Source organism: Seriola lalandi, unplaced genomic scaffold (genome assembly GCF_002814215.2).
Source record: "Seriola lalandi dorsalis isolate HSWRI2012SDOR001 ecotype SW California unplaced genomic scaffold, Sedor1 jcf7180002054684, whole genome shotgun sequence".
Classification (NCBI taxonomy): domain Eukaryota; kingdom Metazoa; phylum Chordata; class Actinopteri; order Carangiformes; family Carangidae; genus Seriola; species Seriola lalandi.
The window spans coordinates 1,214,659-1,232,626 of NW_019525237.1; the positions used below are offsets into that span (position 1 = coordinate 1,214,659).

A 17,968-nucleotide genomic window follows, 5' to 3' on the forward strand; every position below is an offset into this window, starting at 1 on the left:
GGTTGGGTTCTCCAACAGCAAAGTCTACAGCAGTCACAGTGTTGTTGTTAAAGAACCGAACAGATGAAACTTATCCACAGATTTTCAGACATTCAGGCCACACAAAAAGAGGATGAACCATTATAATGAAATCTGACACTTGAACAAGACATAAGTTATCATCATATTGAGAAGTAACTGCAGCTAAAAACACCTTCCAAGGATAAACTCAAGTCTTTAAATGGACATAAGGACATAACTAATATTTCAAACTTTAAAAATGCACAGATGAAAACCACACAACCGTAATTTATATAAAACTGCTGCTTGTCTTGCGTTGTGAGCTTGTTGTTGACCAGGGTGGAGATGGCAAAAAAGAGCAGAATAGTAGAATTTGATCCCGGGATATAATATAAGAGATTTTGGTAATGCCTTATTTAACAGGTACTGTATTCTCCAGCTAAAGTCCTAGAAACTTTCTTCCTGGCCCGTATTTAGCTATAAAGTACTTAGAAATTCTCAAGAAAGGCCTATTCACTTTGGTGGTCATTGGAAAGGAAATATGTAGTAGATAAGTGAAAGTTGGTTTATAAACAGACGTCAATATCTATCCAGCTGTTAAATTACAGCTAAATACCAGCTAATTCTTAGGAGGAAGAAAGTTCCCAGAAAATTTGCTGGAAAATATGGAATCTGTTTAACAAAGGATTACCCAGTTTTTGTGGTATTTTTACAGCAAAAATACACTTTTCGTACACAAACTTTCTGCTGTGTCTGTGTTGCTGTCAGTGAATGATGAAATGATTGCTCACCGAGGTACTCTAGGATTCTGCAGAGTTTCAGTTTGTGTTGTGTAGTGAAATCTTAAGGCTGTAGAACCAGCAGGACCACACAAAGTCTAGGTGTGTTGATGAGAAGCATTTTTATTTCCTGCAATAGTTCACTATATTTTTGAAGAATATGCCTCCCTTCTCTAAACAGTCAAGTCTTTTATACTGTAGGTCTAATTCTATACTTTTTTTCAAACTATAATATAAGCCACCATACAGGTCAGTTACCTTTTTAAAATAGAATGTATGTTTCAGTATGGCCACCCTTGTAACTACTGTGAACACAGTAAAACATGCTTATCAGTTTTCATATATCAGCTCTACAAGGAAAAAATGTTTCACCAAAATGAAACAGTTTTAACACTTTATTCATCTATATGCATTTTTAAAATGATGAAGTGTGTTTAGAAACAAGAGGACATGTTTTAATATGCACAGGAGAACAAATGACAGATCCAGTATTAACATTTCACTTTAATTATAAACACATCTTAAACAATAAAAAAGATATTTATAGTGTGAACCTGGATGTTTAGTTAAATTTAATAATAAACTGTTATAATGAATATAGATGAAAAAATTTACATTTCTTGGAAAACCAAAATGAATGAATTGATCTGTTTTTGTCATCAGGTGATACATGATATATTTACGCTATTAACACTAATTTAGCAGGAATAATACAATTTAATCTCACTTGATATTTTAAGTCCACTAAACCAAACGCTCACAGTTTTGCCGCTGAAACTGTCGCTGTTGGAAACAATCAACATATCTCACAAAATCATACAAGAGTTGCCTGTGGATTTCTTCGCATGATCCTGTATCCAGTCATTTATTTCATCCTCATGCATTTTCTTCAGCTCATGGATTTCTGTGTTCAGAGTTTCATTATTGAGGAAACAGTGCGATTGTTTCAGGTCGTTCATCTCTTGTTCTTGTCTTTTCTTCAGTCTGTCAAAGTCCTTCTTAAACGCTTTGTTCATGTTCAGCTGCTTAATCATGAAGTCCTTGTTTTCTTGTTGCTTCAGCTTCATGTCCTCCATTTCCTTCTCATGCTTTTCCACCAGAGCTGCAAAGCCTGCGGTATATCTCTCTTTGAATTCATTGTACTCTTCAGCTTGCTTTCTGGCCTCCTCTTCGTTTCTCTTATTCATGTCCTCCACTTTCTTCTGAAAGTTTTCTTGTAATTCTTTAGATTGTCTTTCATCCTCCACTTTTCTTCTATGTTCATTTTGTTTCTTCTCCTGCTCATATTCTTCCCTGAGCTTTCTCAGTTGTGCTTGCTCCTCTTCTTTTCTCCGTTGATCTTCTTGAAGTTTTTTCTCACACCTCTCTTTCTGTTCTTTGGACCAAGTCTTTTGTTTCTTTCGTATTTCTGCTCTGTTTTGAATCAACTTTCTAACAGCAGGTGTGTTTTTTTCTGAATGAGAATTAATTTCCTTCTCCAAATCCAGATCTTTTTGTTCCCATTGGCGTCTCTGAATTTCCTCTTGCCTTTTCCTCTCTCTTTGCTCCTCTGCTCTTTTTTCATTTGCCATTTTCCTCTTCATCTGCTCTTTGCGAATGAATTCCTCCTTTTCTCTAAGTATTTTATCTCTTTCTTGTTCGATTTTTTTCCTCTTTTCCCACATTTCTTCTTTGATTTGTCTTACAAGAGACATCTTCTGTCTCTGTACCTCCTCTTCCTTCTCCTTCAGTATCCTCTTCATCTTCTTTTGTATGGCTGCTTCTGCCTCTTGGAACATCTCTGAGTTGTAGTGGCCACTGCCATTTTTCCTCACCATTGCCTCAATCTTGGTCAACAGGTGGTTGACTTGAGAACGATTCCTCTGATCATTGTTATTGAAGACCTGGTATCTTCCTCCACATTCACTGGTCAGAGTTTTGACATAGTCTTCACAGTCTTCTTCAATGTAACTCTCAATTGTTTGATTTTTAAGATCATCTCCTCTGGTGAATATAAGAATGATGAAGTCTTCTGACTTGTTGCCAAAAAACTTCTTGATCAGTTCCACAGTTTCTTTTTCCTCCTGTGTAAAGCGGCCGATCTGCAGCACTAGTAAGAACACATGAGGTCCAGGAGCCAACAAGCTGACACATTTCACAAGCTCCTGTCCAACCTCATCATTGGACAGAGCCGTGTCGAACAAGCCAGGGGTGTCGACCACAACAACAGGCCGTCCATTAATCTCTCCCTCTTCTTTCTGGCAAAGCTTGGTCACTGACTTTTGAGAAGCCTTAGAACGAAAACATTCATTGCCCAAAATGGTATTTGCAGTTGCACTCTTTCCACAGCCAGTCTTCCCAATCAGCACCATCCTGAGAGGCTCTCTCTTCTGCTCCACGCGCAACTCTCTACTCTGATATTTATTACCTGTCGGCTTTAATAACGATGCATGTCTGGTAAGCTGATTAATCCGAGGCTTTGCAGTCATTGCCTTTGTGAAGCCTCTGGATCCCGCAACACTTATATTTTCTACAGCATTCAACACCACAGAGACCTGCAGCTTGTCCCTCATGTTGAAGACGTTACATCTTCCTCCACAGCTCTGAATCAGCTGCTGGATGTCTCTGTCTTCGTGTAGAAACCTCACAGTTGCTGGAAAGTTGGGATTTGCCTCCACAGTGAACAGAATCATGGTGAAGTCATTGACTCGACAGCTGAATGTGTTCTGGATGGTCTCGAACTCTCTCTTGTCTTCATCAGTGGGAGAATCCAGAGGTAGGACCAGGATGAAGGCATGGACGCCCTCTGGTTCATTGAGGGTGATACATTTGAATGATTCGTTCCTTACTGTCTCCTGAGGTTTTCCATACAAGGCAGGAAGCTCCACTATGGTAACCTGATGTCCGCACTGCTCTCCCTGATGTTTAACACACTGTGACTTGGCAGGTGGACCAAACTTTCTTTCTCCCAGAATTGCGTTGGCTGCTGAAGTCTTCAACGCTCCATGTCTCCCACACAACACCAGGTTCAGAGGCAGTTTAGCACATTCAGATGCTTCCATGCAATCAGTCTCTTCAGTAAAGGTTAAATATCGTCCCCTGTTGTCACTCACTATGTCGTCCATTTTTCCCATCAGTTCTTGAAGATCAAGAAAAGTATTTTCTTCCAAACTGATTCTGTGGTGTCTTTGTCTGCAGTCTTGGATGAGTTGATCTACTGAGGAATTCTCTACCCTAGCATTTTGTGCTACAATGATCATTGAGTATTGAAAAACATATTGTCCAAAGAATCTCATGATGGACATAATTTTTTGTCTGTCATGTTCAGTGAAATCAGAAGGGTTCACTAACAGCAGCAGAAGATTTGGTCCAGGGGGACATTGAGCCACACACTTCTTCATGTCGTGTCTTACTCTTTCCACAGACAAACTGAAGATGTCTGCCGTTTTCAGTAATGTGAAAGGTCTCTTCTTCCACTCTCCACGTATATACTCAGATTGCTTGGATGGTTTTGTACAAGGGAAATCGTTTTTCCCAGTAATGAAGTTGCATAGTGTTGCCTTTTCATTCTGGCTTTTCCCGACTATCACAATCCTGAGTTCATAGGCTGTAAAACAATAACACAAAACAAAATCATTACACATTTCAATAATTCCAATTGTCATCTTCTTCTTTTTCTCTTTCATTCATGCATTGATTTTTCATCAGGTTTAAAGAGAGGTTTCTTCTTATTAAGTGGATAGAGGAACATGCAAGTGTTGCATGAATACTGCTGCCAATTTTGCCCTAAGTAGAGATTCTTCTGTTTACCACCTATGTCAATTTGTGATAAAAACAAAAGGTGCGTACAGAGTGCAGAGTCCTAAAACCCAGAAATTAGTTCGCTTTTTAGCATTTTAGCACTTCCAGTTCCTTGGCCCAAAGTCTCTGAGTTTATGTCCATTGGTTTTGGGTTAGTTGGCTGAATTCAGGTGGTTAACACACTAACACTGAAGAAATGTTCATTTTTTATTCTACCACATAAAGGACGGCATACCACTTTTATGTTTCTTAAAAAAGGCCAGTTGCTAACAAGTGTCTAAATGAGACTACAGAGGTTGTCGGGGACGTTAAACGTCATTATGTTGAACATGCAAACCAATCTACTCACCACTCCACCTTTACAACCTTATTGTGCGTAAACAAACTGTTACTAACTTTGTAAGAGGAAGGGCTTTTGTAGAAGAAGTCAGAGCTAAATCAACTACAAGTTGAAGTTTGGTGGTGACGTTGAAGTCATGTGGTGTAGTTTGTTTATAGCCTTATTTTAGCTTTTTACTTCTGCTGATTGTATTTAGACTTCAAACATCATAAAGTGGTTCATTAGTGAAGATAAGACAATTTAGAAATCCATTAGATAAGATTAGATTCACAGTAACATCAGTTTTATCCTTACTTATTCTTGCATTACCAGAGAAAGCAATGTTAGACAGACCTAACAAAACAAAAAAAAATGGACATGACAAAACTATGTGAAGGATTTCAACGTGATGTGATGCGATGCAATGCTTCTACATCCCCTTTCCCACACAGATTCAACCCAGGGACACAGAGATGAATGGGCTCAGGGTGGCACATTCTTCTACAAGAATCAGAATAATATGGAAGATGCTGTGATCACATCAAATGCTATACATAGTAAATTTAAGGTTGGACAACATTGGCGTCACCTAATGGTCAACTTGTCAATCATTCTCTAAGCCTGCAGCTGTCTTATGTGAGGTTTGGCCCAGTGCCTGTGACCTAATTTCTGCTCTGCGACTGAGTTTCGGTAAAGTCTTCCTTCTCACTCACACACCAGTACTGTGATGGGGAGTCATACTGGACTTACTGGATGCAGATGTCGTCATCATGTCTGGCAGAAATTCCACTTGAGATGTTGTAGAAGGTGTCTGTTGGGTTTAAGTAAAAAAAGGCAAAATGATGATACGTAAACCAAAAAAGTAAAGTACATAAATCTCACATTTCAAACACTTAAGAAATCACTTTCAGAAACAATGTCCTGGTCACTCTGGATAATTCACAAACTTGCGGGCAGTATTCAGTTTTAACAGGATATGAAACCACTTGGCATAACAGTTTTAAAATATCAAAAATATTGACTCAATAAAACTTAAATTATAGTTTAGATAGACAGTGAATAATGTGTTTTCCCCCTTTAATATGTTACATGTGTTGTCAAATGTCTTGAAAAGTATTGTAACATAAAAAGGGAAAATAATATATATTTATGGTGTAGTGTCAGAGATTAATATACAGAAATATGACTGATTTAGTTGCCCAACGTAACTGTAAATGTATATGAATATGTGTATATGAAAAGTATTTCCCCTTTAATACACAAATTAGACAATAAAGTACCTGTGGAATATCAACAAACTGCTGTAATTAATCAGATTAAGGTGTAGGCTTCATATTCAACATATTATTATTATAACACCTCTCCTTGATTATTTGATGTGTCTCTTGTTATTGTTATTAAATCTACTCACCAGATAAGATTTTTACTGCATCACTGTATCGCAGAGGACAGAAATTAAATCCCAACTCCAAAATAAAGTCAACTCATCCAAGACTGTCTTTTAAAAGCAGTGCTGTGTATTATTATGAGGTATGGGTTGGGCTATTACTGGCTCTTTGTAACAATAGTAATTGTTGTCATTCCACAAATATGATGCTGGTGTAATTATATTTGCCAAACTAATCGGCTAACATACTTTAGGCTCAGCTAAAGCCAGTTAAGATAGATCACTAGATGATTCAGAGTCCCGGGTCAACTGTTGCAGGTTTTGTCTTAAATATGGAAAAAGAACAATCTCAACTAAAACTTCACTCTGCAGCACCTTAATTCTTTAATGCCTTTATTTGATAGTAGATAGTCTATAGAGAGACAGGAAACAAGGGCAGAGAGAGAGAGGGTTATGAGATGACACACATATCACCCAGCTGGGCATCGAAACGTGGATGTTGTGGTTCTTCGGTAGGCCATCAGACACCCCCAAACCTCTAACGGCCACTTGACGTTAACAGGTCAATTGACATCAGGAACAGTTTTATATTGAGTGAACAAGTACATCTATATTATAACAGTAGTAACTGCTGGGTAAGACCTTGGGTTTTGCTATATTTCCATCAGGGAAATGGGACTCATGTGAGAGACATGACCTTGAACGTGAGGACACTCCATTGGAATCTGATTATTGAAAAACAACTTGCAGTTTGCAGTTTGAGATTCCCCTTAAAGATGGTAACAGGTGTGTGAGTGCATGTGATTTCCCATCAAACGCTCAGGAAAACCGGTAAAACCCGTCCACACCAGGAAATACAGTGGCCACAGACAATCTATCGAAACAGTGTAACGTGTAAACATTCAATGATTAACAGCTGCTTGAATATTTATGTCCATCAACAGTTTCCCTGTTGATGGACATAAATATTTTCAAAGAAAAAATCCCCTTCCACAAACAGTCACCTTAATATAACGTCATCAGTTAAAGTGCAACTTATCAGCCTTTAGTCTTAAGAGTAGAATAATGACGCTGCACTTCTGGACATCAGCTTCCTTTAATACAGATAATGACTTCATGAGAGCAAGTTTCCTGTTTAAAGAAGTGACAGCCCTTTCTTCAGACTCTCTGTAGCTGCATTGCATACAGGTTTATTTCTTCTCCATTGGTCTAGAAATCAGTCTTTTGGCTTTTTCTTCAAAGTTCGAAACACCGAAGAACAGACTGAGATGTTTTCTTTCCTCTGTGACTGACTTTGATAAACGTTTAAATTACTGGCTGTTGCTGGATTTTGCAGCTCAGACTTGTTAAAGGATGATCTAATGGCCTGTAAAGTCTTTTTGGTCGCAGACTGTACAAACCTCAGAAAATGGCCGCAGCGTTGGCCCGGCCGCACTGGGATTGTGGACTGGCTTTGTGACGCTTTGTCAGCATGAATTTTTTATATAAACATGTTTATACACATGTAGACACATTATTACACTCTGTAAGGTATTTGGGTTTTGTGATTTATAACCTCACACTGTTCGTATGAATGTTACTATTTAAAAGCTGATTATAAAGCGAGTTTTGCTTTGTATGAAAACAGAAAACAGAAGAGAGATCAGAGAGCTGACGATACTGCGTCCCGCTGCGCTGCCAGAAGAACGATTTTAAACTCAACCACGCTGCGGCACAACACCAGGGGTCTTTATTTTTCATACCTGAGAGCCTGTGGGATGTGTTTGATTTATAACACAGCCCCGCCTTCATGTAGCAGCATGTATGTATTAAACACATACATTTGTTTTAAATACACACAAGCCGCTGAATGTTTGTAGGCCGCGCTCTCTTTTTATCCTGGGAGGTCATCGGGTATGTTTGATTTATAGCCCGGTCCCTCCTGGCTGTGTTTTCACATGGGTCCGGCACCACCCCGCCCCTCCCCCAGTGTGGAAAGAATTAATGAAACACACACACACACTTGAACACAGATCCTCAGCAGGCTCAGTTCGACTTGTCTGGCTGAACTACCTGCTCCCTCAAATATTTCTCATCGTTCCAGTTCTTTCACTCACTTTTATCAACAGGGAAAAACAAATGATTCCACAGAACAGTTCACACTTCGATTATTGTGGCCAAAACTAACACTGTATAAATCCTCATTTTCAGCAAACTTCCCTGATATACTACTTTTAATGCTGAAGTGTGAAATTAATTCACACCATGTTTCCCTTTGGTTTTATACGCCGCGTTAATATAGAATTAATATAGAATTAATATAGAATACACCCAAAACCACCATAAATATGAGCAGGTTTGTTCTTAAACTTTAGGACAGTTGAAGCGGAAATCTGTTCATGTTTTCATGTGTATGATTTCTTGTGGCTGTTAAAGGACAAAGTTGATTTTTAAAAGGCCAAAAGTTAACTATTGTGCTCTGTGCACATTAACAGCTGTCGGGCGCTTCTACTACTGCAGTTTTACTATAAGAATAATAGAGGTCATTAGCAGTATTGTCATCATCGGTTTGTTTTGCCACTGTTTATAGTAAAAGTGATATCCCAGAAGTCTCTACTGTAAACATCAGTTTTCTGCTCATCAAGATGGATCAGCACATTCGAACAGCCTGAACAAAAAAACAAACTTCATGAGACTGGGAAAACTCTAAAGGGTTGAAAGGTGTTTCTGTTATTTCGACCTCCCCCTGTCGGTGACAGCTGTTAAATTTTCTCCTGCAGAAATGCATAAATAATCCTCTCCCTTTCAGTCTCTCTGTATTTCTCTTTTCCTCTTCTATTTCTTTGTTTCCCTTTCAGTCTTTCTTTCATTTCCTCCTCCTTGGTATTTTAGTTTGGTGTGTCCTCACTTCATTAAATAAGCATCAAGTCATGCAACTGAGAGTTCCCATCATCCTCCTCCTCCTCCCTTTTTTTTTGTCTTCTCTATTTTGTAGTCTATTTATCTTTTTCTCCTTTAATTATTTGTCTGCTCCTCAAAGTCTCATTCTCTCTGTTTATCTCCCTCTTCCCTTGAGAATCACTTTGACAGAAAAAATTGTCTAAATTGTGACGGTGATGGATTATTTAAGTCTTTCATATAAACCAAATGAACCAACACCTACTTTGAAGAAAACACTAAAAATGATCTTCTGATTTAGAAAATGATCGGCAGGAGCATAAACATGTTTTTTAGATAATGGGGTAACATGTTAAAACCACCACTATGGTTTAGGAATGGATATCAGCTCTGATCTGCTCTTGAAGCTTTGGTTACACAAGATAATATTTAGACGAACCAGAGGTTTGACAGTTTAATGAAGACGGACAGAGATTCACGGGGAGAGATACTCGCTCTCTTCCTGTTTTCAACAGCTTCAATAACTACGTGTGATGTTGAGCCTGAATTTTTCTTCTGTGTGAAACTTTTACTCAAACAAGATTCAAGTCGGTACGTAAATGCATGTGTGATTACCAAAACACCAGCAGGGACAGACTGAATAACGTAAAATCCTCACACACCTCAGTCGACTTCCATGGCCTCACATCTCACACCCGGAGATAATATCTCGAACACACAAACACACACCGAGAGCTCAGATCAGTGCGCAGTCTTTTCTCACAGATGTCACTCCCAACACTTAACACTGCACATGTTTACTGAGAAAAGGTAAAAACACAAAGACCAACCTTCGGATTTTAAGAATCAATATTCAAATTAAAATCATGATTAATTGGAATTATTGTTCCTGAATCCAGTTGTAGTCTGGTTCTTCATGTTTGTGCATTTCTCAGCTGAGCAGAGGCTCGCTGTCGTGGAACATGGACACAGTTGAACAGTGTGAAGGTTCAATGGGACTTTTGATTGAATCAAGAGTCGTTTTGATGAAGTCGAGTCAAACTTCATCAGTTGAACATTTCCCTCATGGGGAAATTCAGTGTGCTTTGAATCATCTGGACAGTGAAAAGCAGTTAATGGTTTCCATTAAATATCATCTCTTTTCACTTTAAGTGGTTGTCTCAAGCTGTTTGTAAAGAGCGATTTGTTTTCTGGCTCCAAGGCACTTTGGCATGGGAGTCGTGTGAGAGTTGAACCTGCGACCTTTCAATTATGATCTGGTCTGTCTGACACCCCGCTGCACCAGAGGGAGCAAAAAATGTGGGAAAGTGTTTTAAAATAGTTTGGGCTGGATATGAAAATGTGGTTTTGAACGTGGAGGTTGCTCATGTTGTTAGAATGATGTTTTTGGGTTGACGAGGTGTTGTTTTAGCGGTGGTGTGACCCGGGAACTGTCAGCTCACTGGCTGCGTGGTTGAACAACATCACGGTCATTAATTGGGTCCGAAGAGGGTGAGAGACACCAGATATTTCCCATAAATCATTTGGGTTTGGTCAGATGTGAAATCAAGCTGTTATCAGATGGGAGGCATTTCCAAAATCAGACCTGGACAGAGTCACGCTGTCCCGTATCCAGCACCGTTAGTCAGCAGTTTGTCTTTGCCCCGTCAGAGGCAGCGCTGAGAGATGATGATAATGTCCGACTGACAGATCAAGTGAGTCCAAACATCTACTTTTACCTCTCGTGTAGCACCACCAGAAGGTCAACAAGTCGTTTTGTAGGAAAGAAAATGATGAAACTGCTTCATCTTTTGCAACTTGTAACCCTTTGTTGGCAGTTGTGACCAGTTCAAAGAAGACAGATGTTTTTTGTTTGGTGTTTAATTTCAATATTCTTCAGGCTTGAAAAGTAAATTATTTCACAATGAAAAAGCAAAGATCTGGAGCAGGTCTGGAAACAAAAAACAAAAGAAATGTTGTAACTATAATGTTTTTCTCTGTTCTTCTGTCCTTTTAATCTTCTTGTGATCTCCAATTGGTTTTTGGCATCATCAAGTTCAAATCCATGACATAACCACAGATCAGCTGTCAGTGTTAGGAAGAGGTTACTCACATTTTTCTCTGACAGACAGACAGACAGGCAAAGAAACTTTGTTTGCTTTTAATTAGCTAAGGAAGCATTGTCTTCTCTTTTTTTTTTAAATTATTATTTTTCTATGTTTATTTTCTTGATTTCTTTAGCTTGACTTGAACAACACATTCAGACTCTAAACTAGATCCCCATGAATCCTGTTCCGCATCTTCACAGCATTTTTTTTTTTCCTATTCAGATATTGTCAGAATATATTTTCGCCATGATTTCAAAAAGATGACAACAGTCGTAAAAAATCTTATTTGTATGTCACTTTTCAAATTAAACGTTTGTGTCTGTGTTTTATTGCAGGTCCTGTATCTTCTACAGAGCGTGCATGGATATCCCCAGAGGAACGGAGCTGCTGGTTTGGTACAACGACTCCTACACTTCCTTCTTCGGCATCCCGCTGCAGTGCATCGCCCAGGACGAAAACTGTGAGCAAACACTGATGACCTCTCTTACTTACTTTTCTCGTTGGATTTTTCCCCGTGTGTTTCACAACGGCAGATCTAGAAACAAAAAAACAAGACATTTACTGATGTAACATAAAATATTTTCATCTAAAATTCCGACAGGTCATAAGTTCATTTTGCAGAACAGGTGATGAAGTGAGGAAGTGAAAGATGTGCACTAGTTGAATAGTCAGGAAAAGGTGTTTAAAGTGATGCAAAGATCGTCGTCTAACTGAAAGGGGAGAGGTTCAGTTACCTCAGCTGCCCTGTGTTAAATCAACACTGAACACTGATAAAACCATCAGCTGAATGTCTCTAAATGTGACTCTTAACGTCTAAATGCTCCAAACACAAGTCATCTCTCTGCTCTGATTCTGGTTTGTCTGCGGAAAAAAAACAGCAGTTTTCTTTGGATGTCTTTTTAATTTTATTACCGACAGTATTTAAACTGTGTGACTGGAAGAGAGCCTACGGCCCGCCACAAAAACAAGGCAGCGAACGCAGGTTTCTTACAAACCTGCTGCCGTCTGATTTATGTCCGACCAGCTGAGCCAGCCAAAACAAAGCGGGAAGAAGTCTTTATTTGCTAAGATGTGGGCACGCTGTGGCCTAGTGATGACACTCTATCCCATCTCCCTCTTTCTCCTCTTCTCTTTTCTTTCATTTAAGAAAAGATGTTTTTCCACTGAAACTTCTCATCTTCTTCTTCTCCTGTAAACAAAAATATACACATCCAGGATTGTCCTTCGTATGTCGACATACTTCAACTGATTTATAAAAACCTGCTGGTTCTAATTTAGTGATGTTCATGTTTTAAATTGGACGTCCACATGGTTCTTGTTTGGGTTGACAATTTTCAGGCTATGTTGCAAAATCAAATGATTCACTTTGAATAAATGTATCGCCCTATTGTCCTGACTATAGGACGACACTGATTATAAGATGACCCCTCCTTTTCCAACATGAGCTTTTCAGAAAACGACTTCTTGAGGGTAGGAAATACGAAGACAAGCAGAAGAGTCACTGAAGCCTTTTCTCTCATATGAGTGGAACATGAAATACAGTAATGCATAAAACCCACATTAGTGTATCTTGTCAATCACAGACTCTCACTCTCTCCTGTCAGACTGTTGAAGTGTCAGTCAGTTTCTCTGACACTATTTTTCAGACTTCATCTTCCTGAGCTCATCAGCTGTGATTCTCGGCTGTTTGACAGATTTTTCTACCTGATTAATTTCTGCAGTGACGTCGTCAGGAAACGCTGTGAACTCGTCCTCATTCGTCGTTCATTTATTTCCTTTGTGGTAACACCGGCCTTCAGAAACTCCTGTAGGTTAAAGAGGACTGAGGAAACGCTTAAAGGCCTGACTGACTCGCTATAAAATAACTTGAAAACACCCTCTACTCCAGCAACATTAAGGCTACAAACAACCCATAATGCAACACTCTCTGTTGCTCTGGTACTCTCTCCATTCAAAAGCAAATCTGATGAGCAGAAATAAATTGACCCTTTGATACTTTTTCAAACGTAATCAACAGAAACAAATATCGTCTTATATTTTTGCCAACGTGGTTCTTTTCTGGTGAGAGTTAAAGAAAGCTCCTGTTGAAACAGTGACTAAACTCATCATCCTCCCCGTTACATTCAACCGTGAAGTAAAAAAAAAAAGTTTATTTTATAAAACTCACTTTGCTCTAATCAGATTTAAGCTCTTCCAAAGCAGAAAAACATGACACCAAGTCGACATTTCCCTGATTTCAGCTGCTTTAAATGTTTAAATGTTTAAGTGACAAACAGTCACACAGTTCTCATTAAAAATATGGAACATGGAATAATTATATTTAATAAAAGTAGAGTTTTGTTGCATCTTTATTCCTGTATTACTCAGTTTTTATCCGTCATTTCTGTCTCTGCCACTTTCTTTCTCTGTTCTCCTCTTTCTTTTCTCCTCCCTCTCTCTCTTCTCTATCCAGCCTCTCTTTTTCTGCCACCAATTTATTTTTGTTTACATCTCTTCCAGTTTTCTGCTCAGTCAGCCTGTTTATATATTTTCCTTTCAAACCATTTTTCTGTGGATTTGACAGAGAAACTCGCTGCAGGGAGAAAAAACAAACTTTGACATATTTTTTCTTACACAATTATGGAGAAAAAAAAAACAAAACATGAAGGAGTTTTAATCTGTGGAATCTAAATTGAAAGGAATTGAATTAGGAGCTCGTCTTTCACAGAGTCGCAGTGAAATGAGATCGTGCTGATTGCAAATTAGAGACGTTTGGCCACAAACTGGTTTGTTTTACAGATGGAACAACTCTTTTACATGACATTGTTCAAAGTGACAGGACTGTGGCAGACTCTGCACACACTCTTTGTTTACGAAGGACCTGTTTTGCCCATACATATAAAACCTGCTTTCAACAAAAATTGAATATAGAATTTGTTTTAACCACATTAGTGATGCTCATGTCTGTCAAACATAGAAACATGGAATCTGGCTCACACGTTCATGGTCCTCGCAGGATAAATCTTACAGACTTTGCTTCTTGTGCCACTTGTTGGTCAAAGTCTCCACTTCTTCATCGCCTCATTTCATGACAGGATACTTATGTAAAACGAATTTCCGTCACCCTCAGTTTTATTAATGCAGCAGAAAAATCCAGAAGGTGAAGTTAAAACGAAGCTTCAGAAGTCAAACTCACAAACTGTCGTTTAGTTCAATGATTCCTCACAGTGTTTCCTTTCCTGTGGGGTGAGCGCTGAAACTTAAGACAATAGTCCGGTTTTGTGTCACAGACAATTTGACAAACTGAGAATATTTAAATGTCCCAAATGATATAATTGTTTTATATCACATGGCCTGTAGATTAAAAATGTGACAAACTTCAATCATTAACTCAGAGCACAGTGAGTGTCAGATAATCATCATCTTATTTCTTCCACCTTCACTTTCTTTATAAACAGGGAGCATCCCTTCAGTGTTACACATTACTGACTTTAAACTAGCAAACAAAACCACATTTTTAGACATCAAAAGATTCAATTTCCCTGCTTTCATCCAGCCAAAGTGACAGACACTCAGTTGCCAGTTTATTAGGAACACCTTGCTAAAGGCTAATAGATACTGACCCAACAGTCCTGCAATGAATCATGAAGGGTATAATGTGCAGTTTTACTATGTGTTGATTCCACTTTGTGATCAGTTTGTGCTGTTGAACTGTATTACATTATATAGAGGCGTCTCTGTTATTTAGCTAGCCTTCACTGATATTAATGGGCTGGACTAAATATCAAGACCTCTTGAAAACAGTTGGAACAGAAACTAAACATCATAACCTTCATGTAGGTCGGGTTTATTACGGGACACACACAGACCCGAGTCCTGCACTTCAACTGCAACAAAAACACAAAGAATAAACATTTCCAGAATGTCCTCAGCTTTAGACATCGTCTCTGTCCTTGTGAAGACATTTGGACCTCAACAGCACAGACGAACATAACACACACATTCACACACACATATACGTTGTGCACCAGCACACACACTGGCAGGGGGATTTGCTTTTGTTCCACCCTGCAGTGAAAGAAGTTTGTTCACATCCAAATGAAGAGAAATTAGATTATGCTTCTTTTGTACAAACCGGAGGACGGCAGCTCTGCTCCAAATTAAAGACATTTAACTACTAACTGCATTTTGGGTTTTTCCACGTCATCGTTATCTGCTGATTGTGCCCACAAAGGATGAGAGTAATGTCAAAACTCTGCACTGGAGACAGCAGGACTGTGACTCTGTGTCCTCAGCGGAACAGACATTTAAAGCTTTGACCTTTATTAGTGCAGAGAATACTGGCTGAGCACATTTACAGTGTACTGGGAGCTGACCAGTACAGCCACAGTAGCTCTGTACTGCAGTGTGCGACTGTCAGCGGAGGAAACTGAAGCCGTTACAATCCACAAAGTGTGTTTATCAATGAATCTTGCAAATCCAAAACCTGCTGCATGAAAATGAAAAACATTTTTGTGACAATTTAAGAAGTAATCCTACAAAATTGGGTATGTCAGTAAATCTGCCATCCACTGAATCCGTTAGTTCACTGTTTGTTTTGTCAAATATACAAGGTTGCATTTACTGTCTCCACTGGACCAGTGTTGGGTTCAGTGTCCTGCCAAAAAGCAGCTGACTATAAACCCAGAGACCTGAAGCAGAAACCACATAGTCAGAGGCAACAGGGCAACCAGCAACTTTCTGAGCAATGCAGGTGATCAACAGATGTCCCACTTAAATTCACCAATGAACATTCAAAGGCAATTCTGTCAGGTCTGTTACTAAGGTAAAATTTAGAGCTTTTCATTGGGGTCAAAAACAACTGCAGCATTTAATGGACACAAAATCCTCAACGTCCCTGAGCTGTGATTTTAAAAGTATTCCTGTGATCAAAATCCTAAATTTAGCCTCATTAATTAAAGACAAGGCTTGTGTATGTATGAAGTGTTTGACAATGAGGTCGAGAATGGTTTTGTATTAAAACCATAGTCAGTGATTATCTTTTAAAAACAGAAACAAATAGTATTAATTAATAACAATTATAGATACTGAAGCCATTTAACAAGGAACAAATAGAACAAACCCGAGAGAAGAACATGCATCTGTTTCACTGAGATTTAGATTCAACACGAGTCAATGAAACTAAGGAATTTAATTAAAGTCTGAATTAATGAAATAACAGAAAATAATTAAGAGCTGGAATCAGTCTGAATATATTCGGCCATATGACAGTAAGAGTTCATTCATTTAAGTGAATTAAACTACACACAACAAACACAGTTAGACTGAAGTGCAGTTCAGGCCGAACCCGACCCGAGGCTGAAGCACTTAGTGTGTTACCCTGTCACGCATGTAGTTGTTGTTACCATGGCTACCAATGGTTACTTGCCTGTTTATCCTGACTACACATGTAATCCTGAAAGAAAATGGCCGTAAAAAGCCATTGTTTTCTACACGCTAAAAGTAGACTGTTTAACACACATGACCGAACCCAGCTGTCATTAGACCCTCTACATGAGACACACACACACACACACACACACACACACACATTCCAGTAAATACACATTCCCCTGTACACTTGCTGTCATGCACTGACTGACACACTCACAGAAGAACTCAAACACACACACACACACATTAAAGATGAAAAGAGAAAACTCCAGAGCCAAACCACACACCAACACACAACAAAGAAAACATGCACACCCTCCAAACACACACACAACACACTATCAAAGCACACACACCCTGTGGTTGTTTACTCATGCACGTTCCATCCAATCACAGCCTGTCGGCTTGACGCTCTGCAGCCCGGACGCTGCCTAACAACAACAACATGTGGACTGACAGTGGGGGGACTCCTCTTCATATTCCTCCTCTCTCCTCTTCCTTCTTCTTCCCCTCTATCTCTCTCCCCTCTTCCTTGTTTCCTCCTCTTTTTCTTTAGCACATTTTCTTCTCTCCTGTCTTCCAGCCTCTCGTTCTCCAGCGGCAGCAGGAGGAGTAATGAGGAGATGAGTTGTGTTTTAATAGCAACATGAGATAAAGAGGAGGACAGGAGAAAATGCTGTGAAGTGAAGGAGAAGTGAGGAAAGAAGGGAGGATTTGGGAGAAGAAAATAAGGCAAAGAGAGGAGAGATAAGGGGGAGGGGAGAGGAGGAAACAAGGAAGAGAATAATAGAAGTAGAGGAGGACGGGAATGATGGGAAAGAAGAGGGAGAAAGTAAACAACAGAGGAGAGGAAGAAAAGATGGTTCAAGGAAACGGGAAGAGGGATGGAGAGTTCAGAGGAGGACAAGAAGGAGAGAGCAAAGGAAGAGTGAGGAGAAAGTTTCCTCTGCAGTAAACTCCACTGTACTTCATACTGACATCCCTTCTTTATTTGACATATTATTATTACCAATATTATAATTGCCCGCTATTGATTTTATAAGACTTTATAATCACTGGTAACGTTTTCATTATTGATTACTGACAGAGCTCTGGCAACATAATCTGAACTATACTTCATACCAGTAAAGAGAAGACAGAGGACAGAGACATTTAGAGGAAGCAAAGACACAAACAGAGATTCTGGAGTCAAAGTCTGTTTCATATTTAGCCACTTAGATTTTATTGATTTCATTATATAAAATGTAATGTATAATTTTAAAAGACAAGGCTGTTGATATGTTTTTCTTTTCAACAAATCCCTTGTGCAGAGCAAAACCAGCACTGG

The 17,968-nt window shown here is 39.0% G+C and overlaps 2 protein-coding genes across 2 annotated transcripts in view; one reads left to right on the forward strand and one right to left on the reverse strand.

The window, feature by feature from the left end:
- Window positions 1-1,338: 1,338 nt before the first annotated feature.
- On the reverse strand, window positions 1,339-5,684 carry LOC147818181 (GTPase IMAP family member 8-like). Its single transcript, XM_087178340.1, has 2 exons — window positions 5,629-5,684; window positions 1,339-4,365 (listed from the first exon to the last, which is right to left on the reverse strand). Exons 1-2 carry the CDS (start codon window positions 5,648-5,650, stop codon window positions 1,586-1,588), a joined length of 2,802 nt encoding a protein of 933 aa, XP_087034466.1. The 5' UTR covers window positions 5,651-5,684; the 3' UTR covers window positions 1,339-1,585.
- Window positions 5,685-11,560: 5,876 nt separating this feature from the next.
- Window positions 11,561-17,968, forward strand: part of LOC111667134 (PR domain containing 6) — a 31,425-nt gene continuing 25,017 nt past the window's right edge. Inside the window, exon 1 of the mRNA XM_023422728.2 lies at window positions 11,561-11,689. Within this exon, the coding sequence (XP_023278496.2) occupies window positions 11,590-11,689 (100 nt within the window). The 5' untranslated portion in view covers window positions 11,561-11,589. The remainder of the gene's footprint in view (window positions 11,690-17,968) is intronic.

Excerpts from the sequence above, each read along its gene's own strand:
- LOC147818181 (XM_087178340.1), bottom strand. The coding sequence starts at position 5,650 with ATGATGACGACATCTGCATCCA. Across the intron at positions 4,366-5,628 it reads GATGACGACATCTGCATCCA|CCTATGAACTCAGGATTGTG; the intron begins GTAAGTCCAGTA and ends ATTGTTTTACAG.